Raw genomic sequence first — 20558 nt, forward strand, 5'->3', positions numbered from 1 at the left:
TTCATCTGTTGCTTTTTGGCAATCCACTGGTATTTGCACAGTAGGAGAGTTGGACATGCGATTAGGTGATAGGAGATCTGCACAGGGACACTGTACTGTTTGTGTATCAGGTTGTACGACGATAGAGATACAGTAATGCAACTATGTCCTGCAATTTAGCTACAAACCTAAATGAGCTAATTAAAGTCTGGATTGCTTGAAAATTACCAAAAGTGTGTAAATGCAAGGTGAAAGCCGTGTACAGGACACCCCGCGTCCCCCATGATACGTTGTGGGCCCGCTCCTGTTGTTATAAGCCAATTATATAACGGTTAAAATTGCCAATCTAGAAAGATTTTGCACCATATGAAAACTGTATCAAAGTGGCAAACATGCCCTGCAGAGACAATTGCTGTAAATACACTAAATGTTTATTATTTATTTTTGAACAAAGTGGGCCGGAAAAAAGGCCAGTCAGATGTTTATGAATTGGTTTGATATTTAAAAGCACTAAACCTGCTTTAAATCTAAGAGGATGGATGTAAACACTTCAGAAAAGATAAATATAGTAAAAGTGTTTTAATGCTTGTGTATGCCATCAAAGTGTTTCCTACGCTTGTGCGTGCATGGCCTGAGAGCACTGTGTAAACTGTGCAGGAAGTGGTCCTCTATACATCTATAAAGAATATTTTTGGTCAATATATTCTAAACATGTGCCGACCTTGAGGACAAGCATTGGTGAAATCGACCTGTGAGATCCCCTTCATCTTGAATATGCAGGGAAATCATGAACCACACTCCCCATTCAACTTTAATGTTTGTCACAAAGAAACATCACAAGACGTTTAATGTGGATGTTGAGGATCAAACCATAAACAGTCTATCACATCCTGCTTATCTAATCCAAAGAATAGCTTTTGTCGCGCTGTTACCACACATCAGTTCCCTTCTGCCTTAACAACCTGGTTATCTGACAACAAGCAGCTCTTTAGCTAATGATTAATGAAGAGGAAAGTCTATTGCCTGAAGCAAGATGGGACACTCTTAAAATGGGATTATATCAATATGTCTGCTATCCCAATTTATTCTGCAGTAACAAATACAAGTAAGCAGTTTTTAGGTTCTCCGACAACGTCCGGAAGGTGGTGACCACAACATGGAAATCACGCCAGCCTATGAAGTTCAACCAAATAGTTTTTGACGTGCCACGAGCTGGGGCCGTGGTCTGCAGGTGTAAACAAACACCAGATGCCATGATTAGGAATCAAAGACTGAATTACAGCGGTGGGAGAGGCCGACAACTGATCTGATGAGAGGGAGACCAGATTGCAGCGAACTCCCAGAATCCTCAGCTGTCGGGATAGCTGGCCTGAGCAGTGTCAAACAGACGATGGATACCGACTTTGATCTGGCGAGATCAAACCAACGGTGACACATGAGAAGGTCATCTGCAGGTGTTGCGGGGTGTGTGTGTTACCCACCTTCTCCTGGTACTGGCGACGGGAAGAGTCCAACGATTGAATGAGGGCGGTGGCGTGGCCGATGAACATGGCATAGCAGGTGGCTCCCACAATCATGCTCAGCATGGTCAACCAGATATCAGACATACTCTCAGGTGCCTGGCGTCCATAACCGATGCACAGCATATGGCTCATTGCCTTAAACAGAGCGAAGGAGTACAGCTCACTCCAGGAGTCGTTCTGGAAGAGAAAAAAATGACGAAACTGTGATTACCATTTTAGCATGATGTCAGCTGGATGCTAACAAGTGACATAAACCAAGGAAGGGTACAACAAACCCAAAACCCATTTTCTGCGCTATGTGCCGTGAACTTCTGACAGATTTATTATTCCCTTCACTCGTCTGGCGGCTCTAGCGGCAATTAAGAAGTGGCGGTCTATTTATTACTTCGCCCAGGATCATGATATAAAGTCTCTCCTCTCACAGCTATCTGCATAAGACCTCAGCTGCCGCACTAAGTTGCTTCGTTTCCCTTAATAAGCGGCTGATTTTTCAGGACTGACCCGATGGGTCCCTGCGAAGCGCGCCAATCCTGATTTGCATTCACTCCGTGCAGAGTTTAGACAAAGCTATGAAAATCCTGAATCAGAGAGATAAAGTCAAGGGGGCCGTGGGTGATTTTGAATGATGAAGTAGGGTGAAAAATGCAAAACAGGGTGATGGGTAATCAGTGGAATTACTTTGCAAAGGAGATAAGATGAGGAGTGGCTTGCTGGGGTTGCCATGAAGCTATATATAGTGCATAGTAAAGTCTCAGAAGAACGCGGTGTGTCAGATAGATTTGTCGCTTGTCTGATTCATGTTGGATTAAAGAATTCTCTTTAAAGTCAGACTAGTAGCTAAGACTTAGTTAACAACTTGTTAAAATAGACTAAACTGACACATTTCAGTTGAAACTCCTTAATATGAAACTAAACAATATATTGTAATTGTTTACACCTGTGCTGTTTATTTCGCTATCTAATGGCATTTCGTACATATTTTACAAGATGGCTAATTTTTGTATTTATTCATATGACCACATTCGTAGATTTTTGTACGTTGGGGTTAGGGGTTGAGTTTTTTTTTTTTTTGATAATCATATTTTTTTGCACAATTAACGTCGTATGAATTTATACGATTTAGCCAACCTATGAGATCAAGCTGTTTATTTATGTTGTGATTCATCTCGACCTGTTTGATACATAGCGAACAGTTTGGCAGTTGGCAAACATTTGTTTCTCAAAGCAGAGTATGCAAATAAATACATTAAGTCATTGCCAGCTGTAAAAAAATACATTCACCACCCTGACATGTTCTCGGGTTTCTGTCCGTGCTACGATGTAGCGCTGCTAGCATGATTTGGAATGTGCTAAATGAAAAATTGGCTTAAATTACAACAGATATAGTTAAAGGAATATTCCATTTTCTTAAAAGAAAAATGCAGATAATTTACTCACCACCATGTCATCCAAAATGTTGATGTCTTTCTTTGTTCAGTCGAGAAGAAATTATGTTTTTTGAGGAAAACATTGCAGGATTTTTCTAAGTTAATGGACTTTAATAGACACCAACAATTAATACTTAACTCAACACTTAACAGTTTTTTTCAACGGCGTTTCAAAGGACTATAAACAATCCCAAACGAAGCATAAGGGTCTTATCTAGCAAAACGATTGTCATTTTTGACAATAAAAATAACAAATATCCACTTTTATAGCACAACTTCTCGTTTAGATCCGGTCGTCATGCGCTAGGAGGACGAACACAGAGGACGAACGCGAAACTCCGCCCCAGTGTTTACAAGTGTGGTGAAAGAGGACCGTTCCTACGTTGTTGTATGTCAACTGATACTAATTAATGTCTTTGTGTCAGTTTATTGTTTAAAATGGTACACAAATGTGCATTTTATATATGTAACACGTGACCTCCCTACGTCACTACGCATTTACGTTAGGTCGCGCTGGACCGGACCTAAACGAAAAGTTGTGCTTTAAAAGTGTATATTTTTTATTTTTCTTGTAAAAAATGACAATCGTTTTGCTAGATAAGACCCTTATGCCTCGTTTGGGATTGTTTATAGTCCTTTGAAACTCTGTTGAAAAAAACTGTTAAGTGTTGAGTTAAGTATTAATTGTTGGTGTCTATTAAAGTCCATTAAAATGAGAAAAATCCTTTTTTTTTCCTCAAGAAACATAATTTCTTCTCGACTGAACAAAGAAAGATTATCTGGATTTTTCTTTTAAGAAAATGGAATATTCCTTTAAGGGAGTATAGCAAGTGTACTTACAATGCAAAAAATGACTTTCTTTCTTAGTATTTTTGTCTTGTTTTCAGTAGAACTATCAAAAAATTCTTAAATCAAGATGTATTTTCTTGATGACCAAATGACCTAAGAAAATAAGTCTTATTTTTAGACAAAACATATCAAATTTAAGTGAATTTTTGCTTAAAACAAGCAAAAACATCTGCCAATGGAATAAGAAATTTTTTGCTGAATTTTTCTTGTATTAAGTAAATTCAAGAAAAAGACGTCTTATTCCACTGGCAGATTTTTTTGCTTGTTTTAAACACAAATTCCCTTAAATTTGATATGTTTTTTTTTTTTTGCATTTTTGTAAATTTGATATGTTTTGTAGGGCCTGTGGTACATATTTTCCTTGTTACTTGGCTGCAAGCACTGTGATAAATAAAATAATTCGATTTTTCAAAAGCATAGCGATTGCTGGGCCTCCATACATTTTAATTGATAATTGATAACGAATGCTAAATGAATTGAAAAAAACCTGGACTGGAGCAACAGGAAATAGTATAACAAAAAGGTTTCACTTTGAATGTTTTTTTTATGCTAACTATACTCTTGTGCAAATATTGAAAAATAAACATACACAAGCATGTAACTAAGTCGCACGTGTGTTATTTGGGATTCTAATCGTGCACGGCGGATTTGACGATGCTAGGTCATATGGATCACAGGCCTCAGCTGGATCAAAGGGGATCAAAGGGGTGAGGTTTGGTGCATTGATCTATCAGATGCTAGAAACACAGCGACAGGTGAATTACAGCGAAACCATCTGAAACTTCTTTATGTCAAAATGGACTAAATTTGATAAGGATACCTAAAGTAATAGAAAATGAACTTAAAAAAGAAAAGTGTTATTGACTCATTATCGTGTTGATTTAAACCCTTTGTGAATGAAACACGACTTTGCTCCACAAGAGATGGTACATGAATATCCCAACGATTATCCCGGTTTCCATACAATAAAAGTGAATAATTTGGGCTGTCAAGCATTTAAAGTTACACTAGAAAGACTTGACATTTTTGTCTGTTAATCACACAAAGCTATCCAAGACTAACACTATAACTAGCACATAGTCACAAGGTTCACTTTTAAATATTATAATAAATATTATTTTTCTGTCTCTTATTTTGGACTTCTATAGTTATATAAGACCTACATGCAAGTTTGTTTAAAATAATATTTTTCACACAATATCCTAAATCCTCTATATCATTACTTAAATGGATAGTTCACCCAAAAATAAAATTTCTGTCATCATTTACACAAATAAATAAATCAAGCAGTAAGCAGGATGCTTACGCAACTGATTTCCATAGTAGGAAAAAATAAATAAATACATTGTAAAAAAATGATATCATATCAACATATATTTTTATGTTACTTGAACTTAATAAATGAACTCTTTCACCGCCATTGACGAGATATCTCGTCAATTAAGGGAAAACGCTTCCCCGCCAATGACGAGATTTTCCGTCTTTCCGCAATACCGCTATTATCCACCAGGTGGGCTTCCGCAACTTTTTAAAACCGAAAGTATTGCCCTATGGCAAGCGGCTGCATGTCCGTGTCTGTTTTAAAGATCGCTCTGAATGGGATCTCCATGAAAAGTCCGTCACAAAAATGGAATTATCTCAGCTTTTTGCTCAAAATTTGGTGTTTTTGCAGAAACCTACCCATATTCAAAAGCTGATTACAAAAGAACCACTCAAGGTAGGATGAAACAGGGTTTTTTTTTTGTTTGAAAGCAGAGGGTCTGTTCTTTCATTTGGTATATTGTATGTTTATATATTTAAAGAAGAACATTTTCTGGAAGGCATTAAACTTTGGTGAAAAACATGAAAAACGCTGGCGCTGGCTGGCAACTTTTTAAAAAAATGCTGGCGGTGAAAGAGTTAAACAATTTGAACTTGTTTTTCTAAATTATGTCAACGTATCACAAATCAAAACTCAAAAAAGTAGATTGAATTGTTTTGCATGATAAAGTCGATTTTTACAGTTTATGGTCAATGGGGCCCCAAAACTGGTTACAAACATTGCTAAAAATATCTTCCTTTGTGTTCAACAAAACAAAGAAATGTATACAGGTTTGTAACAACTTGAGAGTGGGTAAATGATGACAGTATTTTCATTTTTGGGTGAACTGCCGCTTTAACAAAACCTCAGCGAATGTGAGACAGGTGCTTTATTGTTGTTAACACCAGACAGACACTTGAAATGATGAGACAGATCATTTAATGCTGAGAGTCACGCAATCTGCCTTTCAAAAGCTGCTGACCTTGATTGCTGAGCAATGCCAGTGACTAAAATAACTGCATTCATAAAACTATCGCAACAACAGAAGCCAATGAAAAATCTGTCTCTGTGTCACGTGGTCTCTGATTAAAGAGCATGTCACCAAGAATATAAAGAAACAGGCAGGGAAACATAAAATAATCTGCATTTATCATAATGTCAATGTTTTAAACTGTACTTGGGTATGCCAGTATACCAAAAAGCAATTAAAAGTCAATATCTGAAACATTTACACTAATAACAAACAATATCCATTAATTTTAGCAGTTTACCGTTATACTTTTACTGTCATTAGTTTTGTGTTCCTCTAGTTTGGAAGAGTTCTTGTGTTGGGGGTTCGAATTTAAGGGAACACACATACATTCTTGCCTTCACTGCAATGCGAGTCACTTTGGTTTAAAGCATGTTCCAAATGCATAAATGTAAATGTCAAATGTAAATTATCTCATTTGTTTCTATTTTAAACTTGAGACCAAACCGTACTAAAATGACGTATAACTAACAACTCTCGAGGTAAAAAGAGCAACGTCTAAGCAATACATAACACACACGCACACACACACAGATATATACATAAAATTATATAAATTTAATTATTTTATTTATATGTTTTATGGTTTAATGTGTTTTACATTTTTTATACTAAAGTGGGTATTCTGGGTAACAACTCTTAACCACCTTTTGCGTTTGTGCTGATATAATATGACCGTAACCAAAACATCAATCGTACAGCAAGCTGAAGTTGCTTGACATTGCACACACTTGACAAGAAAGAGTTTATGATCCCTTACTGTATACATTAGTTTCGCAGACGTCTAAACAATCCTTGCTTTAAGACCAAACTTAACAGCAGGGATGGGTTGGAACAGATGGGTGATGATGGGCAGTAAGGGAGCGTCTAAAAATGTCAGGCAAACTTAGAAAGTGTGAAACTCTTATGTGCCCATGTGATTAACACATTTAAATGCTAATGACATTGTGTTTTGTGCTGGCATTTGATCTAAAAGTAAATTTTTGTTTTTGTTTTTTAGAGTTTTTAAGTTAAATGTCTCATTCAAATTTTAATAATATGTGACACTGTCTGTAAAGTCTCTAATGTTTTAAGGAGTTTGAATTAATCGTTGATTTTACTTTGATCTTTGACATGGTTATTTTTCACAGAATGTTCTTTTCATTATGTAGGACAGAAAACAATAAATCACAAAAAAATACTTTAGCTCGGTTGCACATTTGACAGAAGTTAAGAATGCTAAAATTTTGGGTTACACCCAGTGGCGGCTGGTCACGAAGTTGGCCAGAGAAGAAAGCTACTTTAACATGTTACAAAAAAGTTAAATATATAATGCAAATGAATACAAAATAAAATAATTTAGTTATACTATTTTACTGTTAGTCATGTTATCATTTATTTAAAAAAAATTAAAATCAAATGTTTGTTGTGTGTGTGTGTGTCATGTTTGTGTGTCTGGGGCACGTCCCTAATGAGTGTCTATGTAGGTCAGAAAAAAGGGTAAAAACATGTGCACTGAGGCTGAGCTCTAATTGGCTGGTTTCGGAACCGCCCTGGGGCACAGGACTGTGCACCCCAAACCCTCCCACTTATGTTGTAAGCGAATCAATGTTGTTTTTTATGTCTTTGACCTCATGTGATTGGATAAATTTCAGAGTCTCATAACCGCGTTGCAGATTGCAATGTAACTGCTGGTTACAGTACTGATAAGTGAAAGCAAGTGAAGTACCTTGAGATGAAAGAAAATATGATTTTATCACCCTTTACAAGGGATTCAGTTGAAGAATAAATAAAGGATTAAGGAGCTTGGACCAGATTGAGCAGCAGGAAATTATCATGGTCGAGTTTACATGCTTTTCCAGGAATTATGGCAAACAGAGTTGGCTAACGTTAGCAGGATGCTATGTAAAGGGCGATTTATAGTCGTGCGTAGGTCCTACGGCGTAGCTACGGCGTAGGCTATCCGTAGCCTGTGCGTAGCTCTGCGTAGCCTGACGCGCACCTCACAAAATTTCTAACAGCGCGTCGGCTCTACGCGGACCGTAAGCGCTGTGATTGGTCCACCAGAACCCCTCCCGTCAGGTAAAAAAACTGCGTCATAGGTATTTCCGTTTGAGACGGTGAAAACAAAGATGAGCCAAGTTGAGGAGTGATTTAACTCAAACTGAAACATAAGTCGCTGTTTATTTACTTCCATCATTGCTGGTCTTCTCAAATTATACACAACAAGTTGCTATTTCTTCTTCGTTTGTGGGTTTACTTGCTAGCTTCTTCTTCTGTGACGACTTCTGCTGCTACTGTGGTTACACGCGTGATTACTGCCAACCAGCGGTTTCGCGTGTGTTTGCACGTCGACACGGACGGCGACGCACAAGTATAAATGAAAACCGATGCGGAACCTACGCCGTCGCTGCTACGCCGTAGGACCTACGCACGACTATAAATCGCCCTTAAGTCAAATGCCTTTTATTATTTCCCTGTTTGCTGTTTATAAGTCTGTGTGATATACTGATCGAAATTTTGTCAATCTCCAAAACAAAAGTAAAACTGCGTTGTCTACCTGAGGTAAAAAAACACAAAATCTAATGACAAGAGTCTGCATTTATCTGCCTTCATGTGCTTATTACACAAGATGGTTTCAGATACACAGTGTTTAATTAAATTCAGATTAAAATTAAATTAAATTAAATTCTGTTCCTATTTGATTCGAAATAGTATTTTGTGGTTTGATTTTTTCATATTTGCCTGTTCAGCACAAAGTTTGTGTGTTTTATCGCCTCAGCTGTCTGTCAGTGTGAGAAAAAATTATTCATTAATCTGCTTCATGTGATGTTAAACATATAAAGTGATGCACGGTCTCTGTTCATCTGTTCTCCTCACAAATAAATGAACATATTTGAACTTGAATGCTTGTCTTATAAGTTCATGATTAAAAATGAACAGGTGAAAGAAAACAATTATTATCATTAAAACATGAAATGACGGATAATTGACTATGTCGGGATTTTTAAAGTGAAGTCTAACGCGACCTTTGTGTGTGTGTGTGTGTGTGTGTGTGTGTGTGTGTGTGTGTGTGTGTGTGTGTGTGTGTGTGTGTGTGTGTGAGTGAATGATTACTGTACCTTGATTAATTCATTACTGACAATAAACCCACAATATACTCAGATTAACACATTCATAGTAAAGTTATTTCATGATTCCTTGACTTCAACAGTAACATTTTCAACATTTTAGCTAAGCAGTAATGATATTCATCACCTGATAAACGGCTATTTACTACAGTAAAAGTTTATATTCAAGTTTGTATGGGCCCCCCAATTTTTTTGCACCAGCCGCCACAGGTTACACCTGGTCCAAGTTCAGATTTTGGGTTGCACCAGGTTTAGGTTTGGGTTACACTAGGATCCCTATGGCAATAAAGTTTGGCTTACACTGTTTTAATTTAAGTTAAGAAATGCATTTTGCCTCTAAATTTTTTTTTTGAATAGGAACATGGTACATTTTTATGCTTTCATGTTTACTGTGGAAGAACTTACCACCATCTTATTAAGGGACACCCAGCAGTCCGAAGGGAAGTCCTGCAACATGGGCACCAGAAACTGCAGGCAACCGTCCCAGTGGCACAGCAAAAGCATCATGCCAATCAGATTGATAATGCGCATTACAGCGCTGGCCAGGTCATAGGTCATGTGAAAGATCTGTCAGTCAAGAGGAGAGGAACGTTACATTTGAGAAGCAGAGGGCAAAAAAAATACCAAGGATAAAGCAGAACACATTCAATTATCTGTAAGAGGGACACGGGGTAATCACTCTTCAGTTTGAAGGACAAACAGCTTTAGTGGTTTTGATTTCCTATGAGAACAATTACAATAGGTTTATCTTTTTCATTTTGGGAGAAAATTCTCTAACAAGCAATTCTTTCTGAACCCTGTCGACTTATAGATAGATTATCCGTGACCTCTAGATTTGTTTTCATGTGAATATTACCGAATTAACATCAATGCACCAAGACCAGCTGGACACGGTTTGCCAAACTCTTTATGTAACGGGTAAAACTATCCAGCCCGGCAGATTAGATTCAATACGAACTGTTGGGTCATAACAGTACAAACGTGTTTGTGAATGATGACAGAGGAATGTGCCAAATTGATATCACAGAAACTAGCGACCAAAGAATGAGTCTCTAGGAAACACTGTGTGCAGTCTGTTTGTGGTTACAAAAGTAGAAAGGACTGCTGCCGGAGCGATCTGGCAGCTGTCCAGTATAATGCCTTGTGTGGCTGCGCGAGACAGCATCAACACTTTCTTCCCATACAAGAAACAAAGCCTGTCGTACCTGAGAAAAGCCAAGTGCCCTAAATAGCGACTAGGCCAAAAACAGCAATGCACTGACTTGGCTGAAGTTGTTAAGATCTACACCTGCATGGAGTGTTGTTTTTATTCTACCTTGAGTCAAAGCAGCAGGGACGTGGTATTCAAACCGAGAGGGGAAGAAACATAAAACTGCCAAGAGCGTAAGTATTGAGGAGAAACATCACGCCGAAGGTTGTCAGCAAGATACTTTTTGGGAGAGCTAAAATTGGTGCCTTGTAGTTTTTGCCAATCAGCGTATCTGTCTTTGATCAGGTCTGATGGTTTAAAGCAGCGTGGAAGCATCAAGTTGTTAAATATGGATAATATCAACAACACTGTGTCATCTGGTACTGGTACCAAGTTAATATTGCTATTATTTAAAGCTGCGCAAAAAATAGACCGTTCCCTTAAAGGAATAGTCTACTCATTTTCAATATTAAAATATGTTATTACCTTAACTAAGAATTGTTGATACATCCCTCTATCATCTGTGTGCGTGCACGTAAGCGCTGGAGCGCTCTGCGACGCTTTGATAGCATTTAGCTTAGCCCCATTCATTCAATGGTACCATTTAGAGATAAAGTTAGAAGTGACCAAACACATCAACGTTTTTCCTATTTAAGACGAGCAGTTACACGAGCAAGCTTGATGGTACAAAACAAAACCCAGCGCTCCTCCAAGCGGATTCAAAAGAGGAACCATACTCCACGGCGCAACAGCACTTTTGGGAGTAATTCGACCTGCCTGAAAAGTCCGCTCCCCTTCTCACTCTCATAATGGGAGAGGGAGGGTGTTACTGCGCCGAGTCGAAGTACTCCCAAAAGTGCTATTACGCCATAACATGTAGCTCCTCTTTTAAATCCGCTTAGAAAAGCGCTATGTTTTATTTTGTACCACCAAACTTGCTTGTATAACTACTCGTCTTAAATAGGAAAAACGTTGATGTGTTTGGTCACTTCTAACTTTATCTCTAAATGGTACCATTGAATGAATGGGGCTAAGCTAAATGCTATCGAAGCGTCGCAGCCCGCTCCAGCGCTTACGTGCAAGCACACAGATGATAGAGGGATGTATCAACAATTCTTAGTTAAGGTAATAACATATTTTAATATTGAAAATGAGTAGACTATTCCTTTAAGGTAATGTTTGTAACAATATGTGCAAATTAAGAAACAGTTCATCCAAATATGAAAATTCTTTCTGAAGCGAAATGATATGTATGTAGGAGAAAAAAAATATTACTGTGAGCTTATTTAGTGGTCAAATATGGTGGCATGTTGATCATGTCAAATCTCATTGGTTATTGAAGGACAACTATGCTGCCTTCAAGTAGAGTCGGGAATTACGAGTTTCGTAGGATTGCAAATTATAAACAATTTGCAGAGTTGTGGCGTTGTATGGGATTTCCGACACAATGGAAGTCTGTAATCAAAGGTTAAAGGGAAATTCCGCCTTGAAACGATCCTAGGGTTAATAACAAACGTGTACCGAGTTCGACCGTTCACTGGAGTTTGTTTTCATGCTAGTCTAACGTGACCAGTGTTATTGCTAAACGCAAATTAGCATGTTATGGTAGCCCTCGGGGCATCAGCGCACCAAAAACGAAATCGCCACGTCTACACCACCAACAATGCTCAAAACAACCCCACACCCACACTGCAGCACAACGAGGGCCTCCACATGCAAACCGAAGCACCGAGAACCCCGCAAGTGCACAGGCAGTCCACCAAAAACAAACACCCACCGTTCACGTCTGGACCACACATCCACGCGGGCGCCATCCCGGGAAAACCGAACTCTCGCGCGAAAGCACAACACCTGTTCCGGGCAACAACGTTTCACGCGAGAGTTCAGTCCCCCCAAGACGGCGCCCGCACGGACACGCGATCCAGACGCGAACGGCAAGTGTTTGTTTTTGGTGAACTGCCTGTACACTTGCGGGGTTCTCGGTGCTTCGGTTTGCATGTGGAGACCCTCATTGTGCTGCAGTGTGGGTGTGGGGTTATTTTGAGCATTATTAGTAGTATAAACATAGCGATTTCGTTTTTAATGCACTGATGCCCCGAAGGCTACCATAACATGCTAATTTGCGTTTAGCAACAACACTGGTCACGCCAGACCAGCACGAAAACAAACTCCAGCGAACGGTCGAACTCGGTGCACGTTTGTTGTTGACCCTAGGATCATTTCAAGGCGGAATTTCCCTTTAAGAATAACTTTATTAAGTCATTTTAGTTTTACACATGCTGTATTTCAATAATTTTAAATGTGCAGTGTGTGAAATATTTTAATTCTGTAGCAATTTATACGTTAACGAAAAAGAATAAAATATGAGGCTGACTGTCTGGCCACTTTATAGTCGTCGTCATGAATTATTCATAGTCTACAGGAAAGCTGTTTTTGGTGAATTCTGCATAGTTTTGTTACAATTATGTTACTTCCGTGTTCATTTCCATCTTAAATGCACTACATGTCGCAATAACAAATGCCCGAGAGGTAGACTGGGTTATTTTCAACGCTGGGTGAATAAGGAATGAAGCCAATTTAACCTATTTTAACCCATTGTTGAGTCAAATATAAACATTTTCTGGTTTATTTAACAATGCCTGGGTTTGTTGCTTTTTGACTTTTTTTTAAATAACCCTGCATTTTTAGTGTATGGGATTCCTAGGTGGACACTAATGGGCGGTTCACATTTCGCACCGCTTTCCTCCTCCTCTCCAACCCGCTTTCCGACCATACCTGTCAACCCTCCCGTTTTTGCCAGGATTCTCCTGTATGCTTCGACTCGGCACAGTAACACCCTCCCGCTCCCATTATGAGAGGGAGAAGGGGAGCGGACTTTTCAGGCGAGTCGAAGTACTCCCAAAAGTGCTATTACGCCATAAAATATAGTGCCTCTTTTAAATCCGCTTAGAAAAGCGCTACGTTTTATTTTGTACAATCAAACTTGCTCGTATAACTACTCGTCTTAAATAGGAAAAACGTTGATGTGTTTGGTCACTTCTAAGTTTATCTCTGATTGGTACCATTGAATGAATGGGGCTAAGCTAAATGCTATCAAAGTGTCGCAGCGCGCTCCAGCGCTTACGTGCACGCACACAGATGATAGAGGGATGTATCAACAATTCTTAGTTAAGGTAATAACATATTTTAATATTGAAAATGAGTAGACTATTCCTTTAAGTAGGCGTTTGAGTCTGTAACATATTACTCAAATGACACCGGCCAATGAAACAAAAAGAAGAAAAGCTTCTTTAAATAACAGAAAATGTTATGTTCGCTTGTTTTTGAAACGCGTCTCTCTTGTGTGTGCACTATTTTGGGCACTTAAACGTAGACCGAGGGCGAATCCCAAACAGCGCAGCATAAACAGTCACTCCACATAAAAACGTTATGTTGTTTTTCATTGCTTTATTCGCCAAATGTATGTTAATGGACTACAGTATGAGACACATTAGCGCGACTCTCTCTAAAGTTTACACATCAAGAGTTCTGATCTTTGAAGGGCAGATGATGATCACGTCTGGACCGGACACATTCAACCCCATGTGCCTCTGTGCGTACAGAAAGCTGCTCACTGTAGCGCCTTTTTGCGGTTAAATACATCCACACAGCAGACATGTTGCTTCAGACAAGCACGTGCAGTTCGCGGTTTCTTTTTGCGTCATCACAACATTTCGGCCATATTGTTTCTGTGATAAAAGTCTTTCCTCGCTCTTTTGGGCCATTTTCGGCCGAAAAATTTTCGGTGGCTGAAAATTCGGTGCATCCCTAGTAGGTGCGTATTTGTTTAGGTGATTTTAAATGTCAACATTGGCTTTGAGAGATCATGCACCCCGCCTTTAAGTATTTAAGAAAAAAGTTAACTTATTTCAAGATTTTTTTCTTACCCGACTGGCACTTTTTTTGCTTTTTTTTTGTTTTAAGCACAAATTCACTTACATTTCATATTTTTGTCTAAAAACTAGAGTTATTTTCTCAGGTCATTTTGATCAAGAAAATGTGTCTTGATTAAGAATTGTTAGATATTTGTGCTGAATACAGCACAACAATACTAGTAAGAAAGTATTTTTTTGCAGTGTACTCGCATAGTAATGAAAAGGGGGTGGGTTGTTAGGGTTTGGGAAATATTCCTTATTTTTAAATCCCAATGTTGACAGGTATGTTTCAGACACAGCATTCTAAAAAGTTCAAGTTTTTTCAACTAGCTGCAGTGCCGTTGGGCCTGAAAAAAACGAATAGCTCTGTATTTGAGCGTGCTTGCAGCACGGCTACATTTATAATAACGTCATTGCTCGTGCCAAAGATGCGAAAAATGTGAACCTCCCCTAAGACTGCACTTTGGTTTTATGAATATGCAATAAATTGATCGCTAAATAAGCTCAAATATTAATGTTACAAAATATTCATATATATTCAAGTAAAAAATTAAGTCATATAAATCTTGAAAAAAAAGTAGGATGAGTACAAAAAGTAAGATGAGTTGAGTTGTTTCAACCTTCTTTATTCGAGGGTGCACGATGCGAAGTTCGTCACAACATGTATGTAGCTTGTCATGTGTGTGGTTCGTAATTTCAAAATATGCGTTCGGCGCGTCAAGTGAACCTATGTGCAAAATAAGTGCCTGCTGCAGACGCGTCTAAAGGGTTTATGATAAAAGAAACGATCGCATGTGCCAGATACTCACATAATCTCATGCATAATCAGAGTTTACTGTTAAGAGAGTGTGTATTTTGTGAATGTGAGCGTCTCTTTTATTATAAACGGTTTTGACGCGTGTGCAGCAGGCACTTATTTTGACAAAACACGTGATGCACATGGTTCACATGACACAACAAACACATTTTTTGAAAACAACAGAAACACACATGACACTCCGAACACATATTTTGAATTTGCACCCCTGTGAAGAGCAGTCACGAGCCGCCACTGGTAACAACAACCCAGCATAGGGTTATTTTAATATTTGATCAATGTGTTAAAACAAACAAGCATTTTTAGTGTGAATTATGAGACAATTTTTATATTTGGCTGCTTCAGAAACACTTTATAATTCATACAGCAGGTCCTTCGAATAATACCTAATTATTCCTATGAAATAATTATTAAGGTTTATGTACCTGCAATCAAGAGCTACAGTATTAAGAGATCAAACACTGTGTTCTGAGGGGAAGTTGCACAAGGTTGATTCAGTAATTGAGGACCTTGACCGCCTCACATTACCACTGTGTAATCAGTACTGTAATTGTCCCATTTGTTGGCGAAAAGGACACATATGAATAAAGCATTAGTCAGCTCAAATCCAATCAAAACATCACATCGCTGTCGATCACAACAGCTGGTACTCTGCGTAATCGAGTGAAAGATTTTTAAGAGCTATGTCAAGTGTTTTAAGCACCGGTAGTCAATCTGATGCTGATGCAATGAACTGCTTTTACCATTGTGGTCAATTAGTTGCTGAAAAATGCTGATTTACAAGGAAACATGTCAGATGCACTTTTTTAAGAGTTTTGCATCTGAGCTCTTCATATGTACCCCAGCTGTCACTACGGCAAAAAGGTCCATATGATAATTTGGTCCTAATATGATAATTTGGTCGTAATAGATAAGGTCCTAATACATAATATGACCATTTTTTCCTGACAATTAACAATAAACACAAACAATCATCTTCTTTATCTTACCTCCTCCCATTGATGGATGTACCGAATCAATCTGGACAGTCGAAGGAGCCGCAGCAGACTGAGGATCTTTGTGAAGCGCACGATCCGCAACGCCCTGGCCGTCTTGTAGACCTCAGAGTCAATGCCTTTCTCCACAATGAGAAAGATATAATCCACCGGGATGGAAGATACGAAGTCCACTACGAACCACGACTTCAGATACTTCATCTTGATCTTCTCGGGGTCCAGTATTATCTCTGTGTTTTCTTCGTAGACTATGCCTGTACGAAAGTTCAGCACCAGGTCCATGAGGAAGAACGTGTCGGACACTACGTTGAAGATAATCCAAGGGGTTGTGGTCTCCTCTTTGAAGAAGGTGATGCCCACGGGAATGATAATCAAGTTGCCTACCATAAACATTAGCATCGTGAAATCCCAGTAAAACCTATACAGATAGGGAAGGAAATTGAGATGATTATAAGGATATATTACAGGAAAAATAAATGCAACAAGAGTTATGATTAATGGTAATGTCAAAAAAATGTGTGTTTAAAGGAAAACAACACTGTTTTTCAATATTTTACTATGTTCTTACCTCAACTTAAATGAATTAATACATACCTATCTTTTTTTAATGCGTGCACATCATCTTTACACAGCGCGTCGTGAATGTGTTAGCATTTAGCCTAGCCCCATTCATTCCTTAGGATCCAAACAGGGGTGAATTTAGAAGCCACCAAACACTTCCATATTTTCCCTAGTTTCATGAGTAGTAACAAGTAAATATGGTGGCATAAAATAAAAAGTGGCATTTTTTAAGCGCGTAAAAAATACAACTATATTGTATGGCGGAAGAGCACTTCGTTTGCAGCACTTGGACCTTGGCGCAGAACATCATCAAAAAATTGCCACGTTTTATTTTGTGCCACCATACTTACTCGTGTAACTACTCATCTTTAAATAGCAAAAACATGGAAGTGTTTGGTGGCTTTCAAATTCATCCCTGTTTGGATCCTAAGGAATTAATTGGGCTAGGCTAAATGCTAACACATTTATGACGCGCTGTGCAAAGATGAAGTGCACACATTGAAAAAAGATAGGTATGTATTCATTTGTCTAAGTTGAAGTAAGAACATAGTAAAATATTGAAAAACTGTGGTGTTTTCCTTTAACAATACAAATAAAAGCATTTTAATATCTGAATAAACAATAGAAACCATTATTAAATTGTAATTGGTTTAATAGAAACTTTAATGGGTTACTGGGACCATTTAATTCTACTAGAAAAAGACCCAAAACACACCGCATAAATATATTTGTAATGGTTTTAAAACAGCTAATGGTATCTGTAATGGAAACGACAGTCAAATTTAATTTTAAGAGCAAAAATGTTCACAGTGAAATATTTTAATACATACATTTTTATATTACTACAAGAATGTTTTGGGAAATCCTTCAGTCAGATTTTTCAATGATATGCTGTACGTGTCATGTATTCGGGCACACCCTTATAATAAAGAAATGAGATTCAGTCCTCGTGCGTTCACCGAGACAGGGATACACCCTATAAATAACCTGAGCTTTGACAAACACGCAGCTCACAGACAAGAGCAGAGACGCGATATATAGGGCCATAATAAGACGGCGTCCGTGTGATATAGCGCCCGTTGGATGAGATCAATATTGTGAAACATTATGCCAATAAATAACAGTTACCTAAACCCATGCAAGGTCATTGCAAGGACGCACATAAACACTGAGAAACAGATGCACTGGGAGCATAATGGAATAAACTGGGATGTACATATTGAGCCTGAAATTAAATTGAAATAATGTGAAATTTAGCTCCAAGTGGATTCTTTTAAAGAATAGTCATTTTTGGAGCTGCTGGGGTACTAAAACTTCAAAAGCCATTGTAAGTGAGCTCTTTCAAGCATATATCTAATATTAAGTCAAGGTGTGCTCCACTAAATAAAGCACTGTGGTATATTTAAATGCAATGGCTGGTTTTTCACAGTGAAAATAATCACCAGCTCTAAAAATAAATAATTAATAAATATAAAGCCATGATATAAAAACCATTATTGCTTGCATTGTTAAACTGGATAACTTAAGTGTTTTTGGCTACACTCTTTAAAGTAAAGGTGCTTCACGGTGCCATAGAAGAACCATTTTGAGCTAAATGCAAGAACTTTTAACCTCTGAACTTTTGAAGAACCTTTCTGTTTCAAAAAGATAAAAAAGTATGAAATGGTTATTTAAAGAACCTTTGTGGAACCAAAATGGTTCTTCTATAGCATTTCTGTCCTTTCAAGCACCTTATTTTTAAGAGTGGTCTCCAATTATTGATTAAACTAACCCTGTACCGCAGACGTTTTAGTGTACTTCATAAATATCAAGCTGTGTGTTACTGTATTTTAGGGACACCCCCTTTGCTCTTTGCCCTGGGAGATCATTAAGTGCAGATCACAAAGGAGGATATATTACATAAAATGCTTGCTTAAGAAACAACAAACAGACCGTGAAGGAAAACAATTGATATCACTGAACTACAGCTTTCCCAAATGCACGTTACAGCACGCCGGACGGTTTTGATCAGCAATGATTTGGACCTGAGATCCAACTACTTTCCATACATTTTTAGCATGCAACCTAAAGCACATTGGTAAAGAAAGATTTGGATTTGGTGGTTGTAAAGAAACCTAAAAGCCTATTGTATGCCTATGGAAAAAAAGTTGTATTACTTTATTAGCCTACTATGCATTTATCCAGGAGGCTGGAGGATTTTATCTGGTGTAGTAGACTTCCTTTTTTTTGCAATCATTATGCAAATTAGACACAAATTATACACAGCAATCTGGCGCACTTACTTCATCATTAAAAACTTCATTATAGACTCAAGATCCAAATTAAATGCACAAAATAAAAAAATAAATAAATGATTCATCTACAAATCTGAAAAATCATCTAATTATTGTGTTTAATATTCAGTATGCATTTTAATGTACAATAAAAGCATGCTATCACACTTTTTTGGGGGGGGGGGTCTCACAATATAGACATTTTTTTACCTGAAATCACTGTATGGATGAATAATCCAGTTGCCGGCTGATTTGACTCGTTCCTGTTCCTTCTCCACTGCCTTTTGGCTTCCAAACATACGCAGTGAAAATTTATTGACCCCGGGCTGGAGCATGGAACTAAACTGTCTTTGCATGTAAGTTTGATTGTCTTTGGAGTCTGCATCATCTGCCAAAATCTGTCCATCCTCAAATTTGGGAAAGGTGACAGAGTTGCCCGACAGGTTCGGAGTCGCTCCGTGAGCAGGTGAAGAAGGTTTTCTGCTAGGCGCGTTGGAGAAAGAAACTCTGGAGTCTTTCTTGTCCGTGGGAACGGCTGGGGCCCCTAAACTCGCCGTCTCGGCCCCCGCAGGCGTGACCGAGCCATCCATGCTGGCGGTGGTGGAGTGGCATGCAGATGCTGTGAAGCCTCCACCTGTATGCTTCTCTTGTTTAGAGACAATCGAGGACAAGCTCCCGGAGGTGGCCGCGTCTCTTCTGCAGTCGCCGTTGATTGCGCATCTCATTCCGGTGCCCTCCTCGCCTTCAAATCCCCAAGGTCCAAAGGTCTTTTCCACGGCACCCCTGGTGACCGCGTCTGTAAACCTGGGGACATCTCCGTCCGCGGATTCCGTGGTGCGTCCACACGAGACGGAGGCGAAGTCCTTGTCGTGCGCGACGCGGAGATCATTATTGGTGATCCTGCTCATCGCTGCCGATGCTCCACCTCCTGGTGTTAAATTCTTCATCTTGGAGGAAGAGTCGAGGATGGCACTGCTCTTGGTCCCTTTGTGGTCTTCATCGGCATCCTCGGTTTCGTCCATGACGGTATTGCTTTGGGATGGACCCTGACGCAGGCGGATTGCGAAAGCGCGTGGTCCTTATCTCCCAATGTCACCAGTAGGCTATACAAGCAGACAGCTTACACCAGTCGCGTTGCCATGGCTGCAGTCTCTGTCGCTCACTCCCTTACCTGGTAACCCATCACAGTCACCACTGTCTCTCTCGCGTATGCTTATGAATGGAGAGGTGAGCAGTTAGAACTGTGTAAACAGAACCAATAGAAAGAGATGCCCGAAGGTAAAATTGGCGGGATTGGACAAACTGACTACTTGTAATATATGCCTTTGTTTTAAGGCGGAAATTTAATGCTTAAACACAAACGGTGGTTTCCTCAGTGAAATTTGGCGGGAAATTGTTGCATATTCCAGCAAACTTTACTTATTTTGAAAGCTTAAAGGTTTAAAAGCTTACTGTATTGTTGCTTGCTCCTAGACAGATTGACAGACATCATTTCAGTACAAAACGGAAATCATGTGATAACATAAATACTCAGCATATGTTTACATGCGTAGCTTGCTCCTTGTAAAGCAATTTAACATGTTTAAATGCA

At 38.8% G+C, this 20558-nt stretch overlaps 1 protein-coding gene across 1 annotated transcript in view; it reads right to left on the reverse strand.

Annotated features, from left to right (window-relative positions):
* The window catches only part of hcn2b (hyperpolarization activated cyclic nucleotide-gated potassium channel 2b), a 41485-nt gene extending 21137 nt beyond the window's left edge, over window positions 1-20348 (reverse strand). The window contains exons 1-4 of the mRNA XM_055217954.2: window positions 19178-20348; window positions 16128-16551; window positions 9624-9785; window positions 1461-1679 (exon numbers count right to left, since the gene is read on the reverse strand). Coding sequence (XP_055073929.1) covers window positions 1461-1679; window positions 9624-9785; window positions 16128-16551; window positions 19178-19989 — 1617 coding nt within the window. The 5' untranslated portion in view covers window positions 19990-20348. The remainder of the gene's footprint in view (window positions 1-1460; window positions 1680-9623; window positions 9786-16127; window positions 16552-19177) is intronic.
* Window positions 20349-20558: the final 210 nt, after the last annotated feature.

The sequence above is a fragment of the Misgurnus anguillicaudatus genome, chromosome 23 (genome assembly GCF_027580225.2).
Source record: "Misgurnus anguillicaudatus chromosome 23, ASM2758022v2, whole genome shotgun sequence".
In the NCBI taxonomy this organism is placed as follows: Eukaryota; Metazoa; Chordata; class Actinopteri; order Cypriniformes; family Cobitidae; genus Misgurnus; species Misgurnus anguillicaudatus.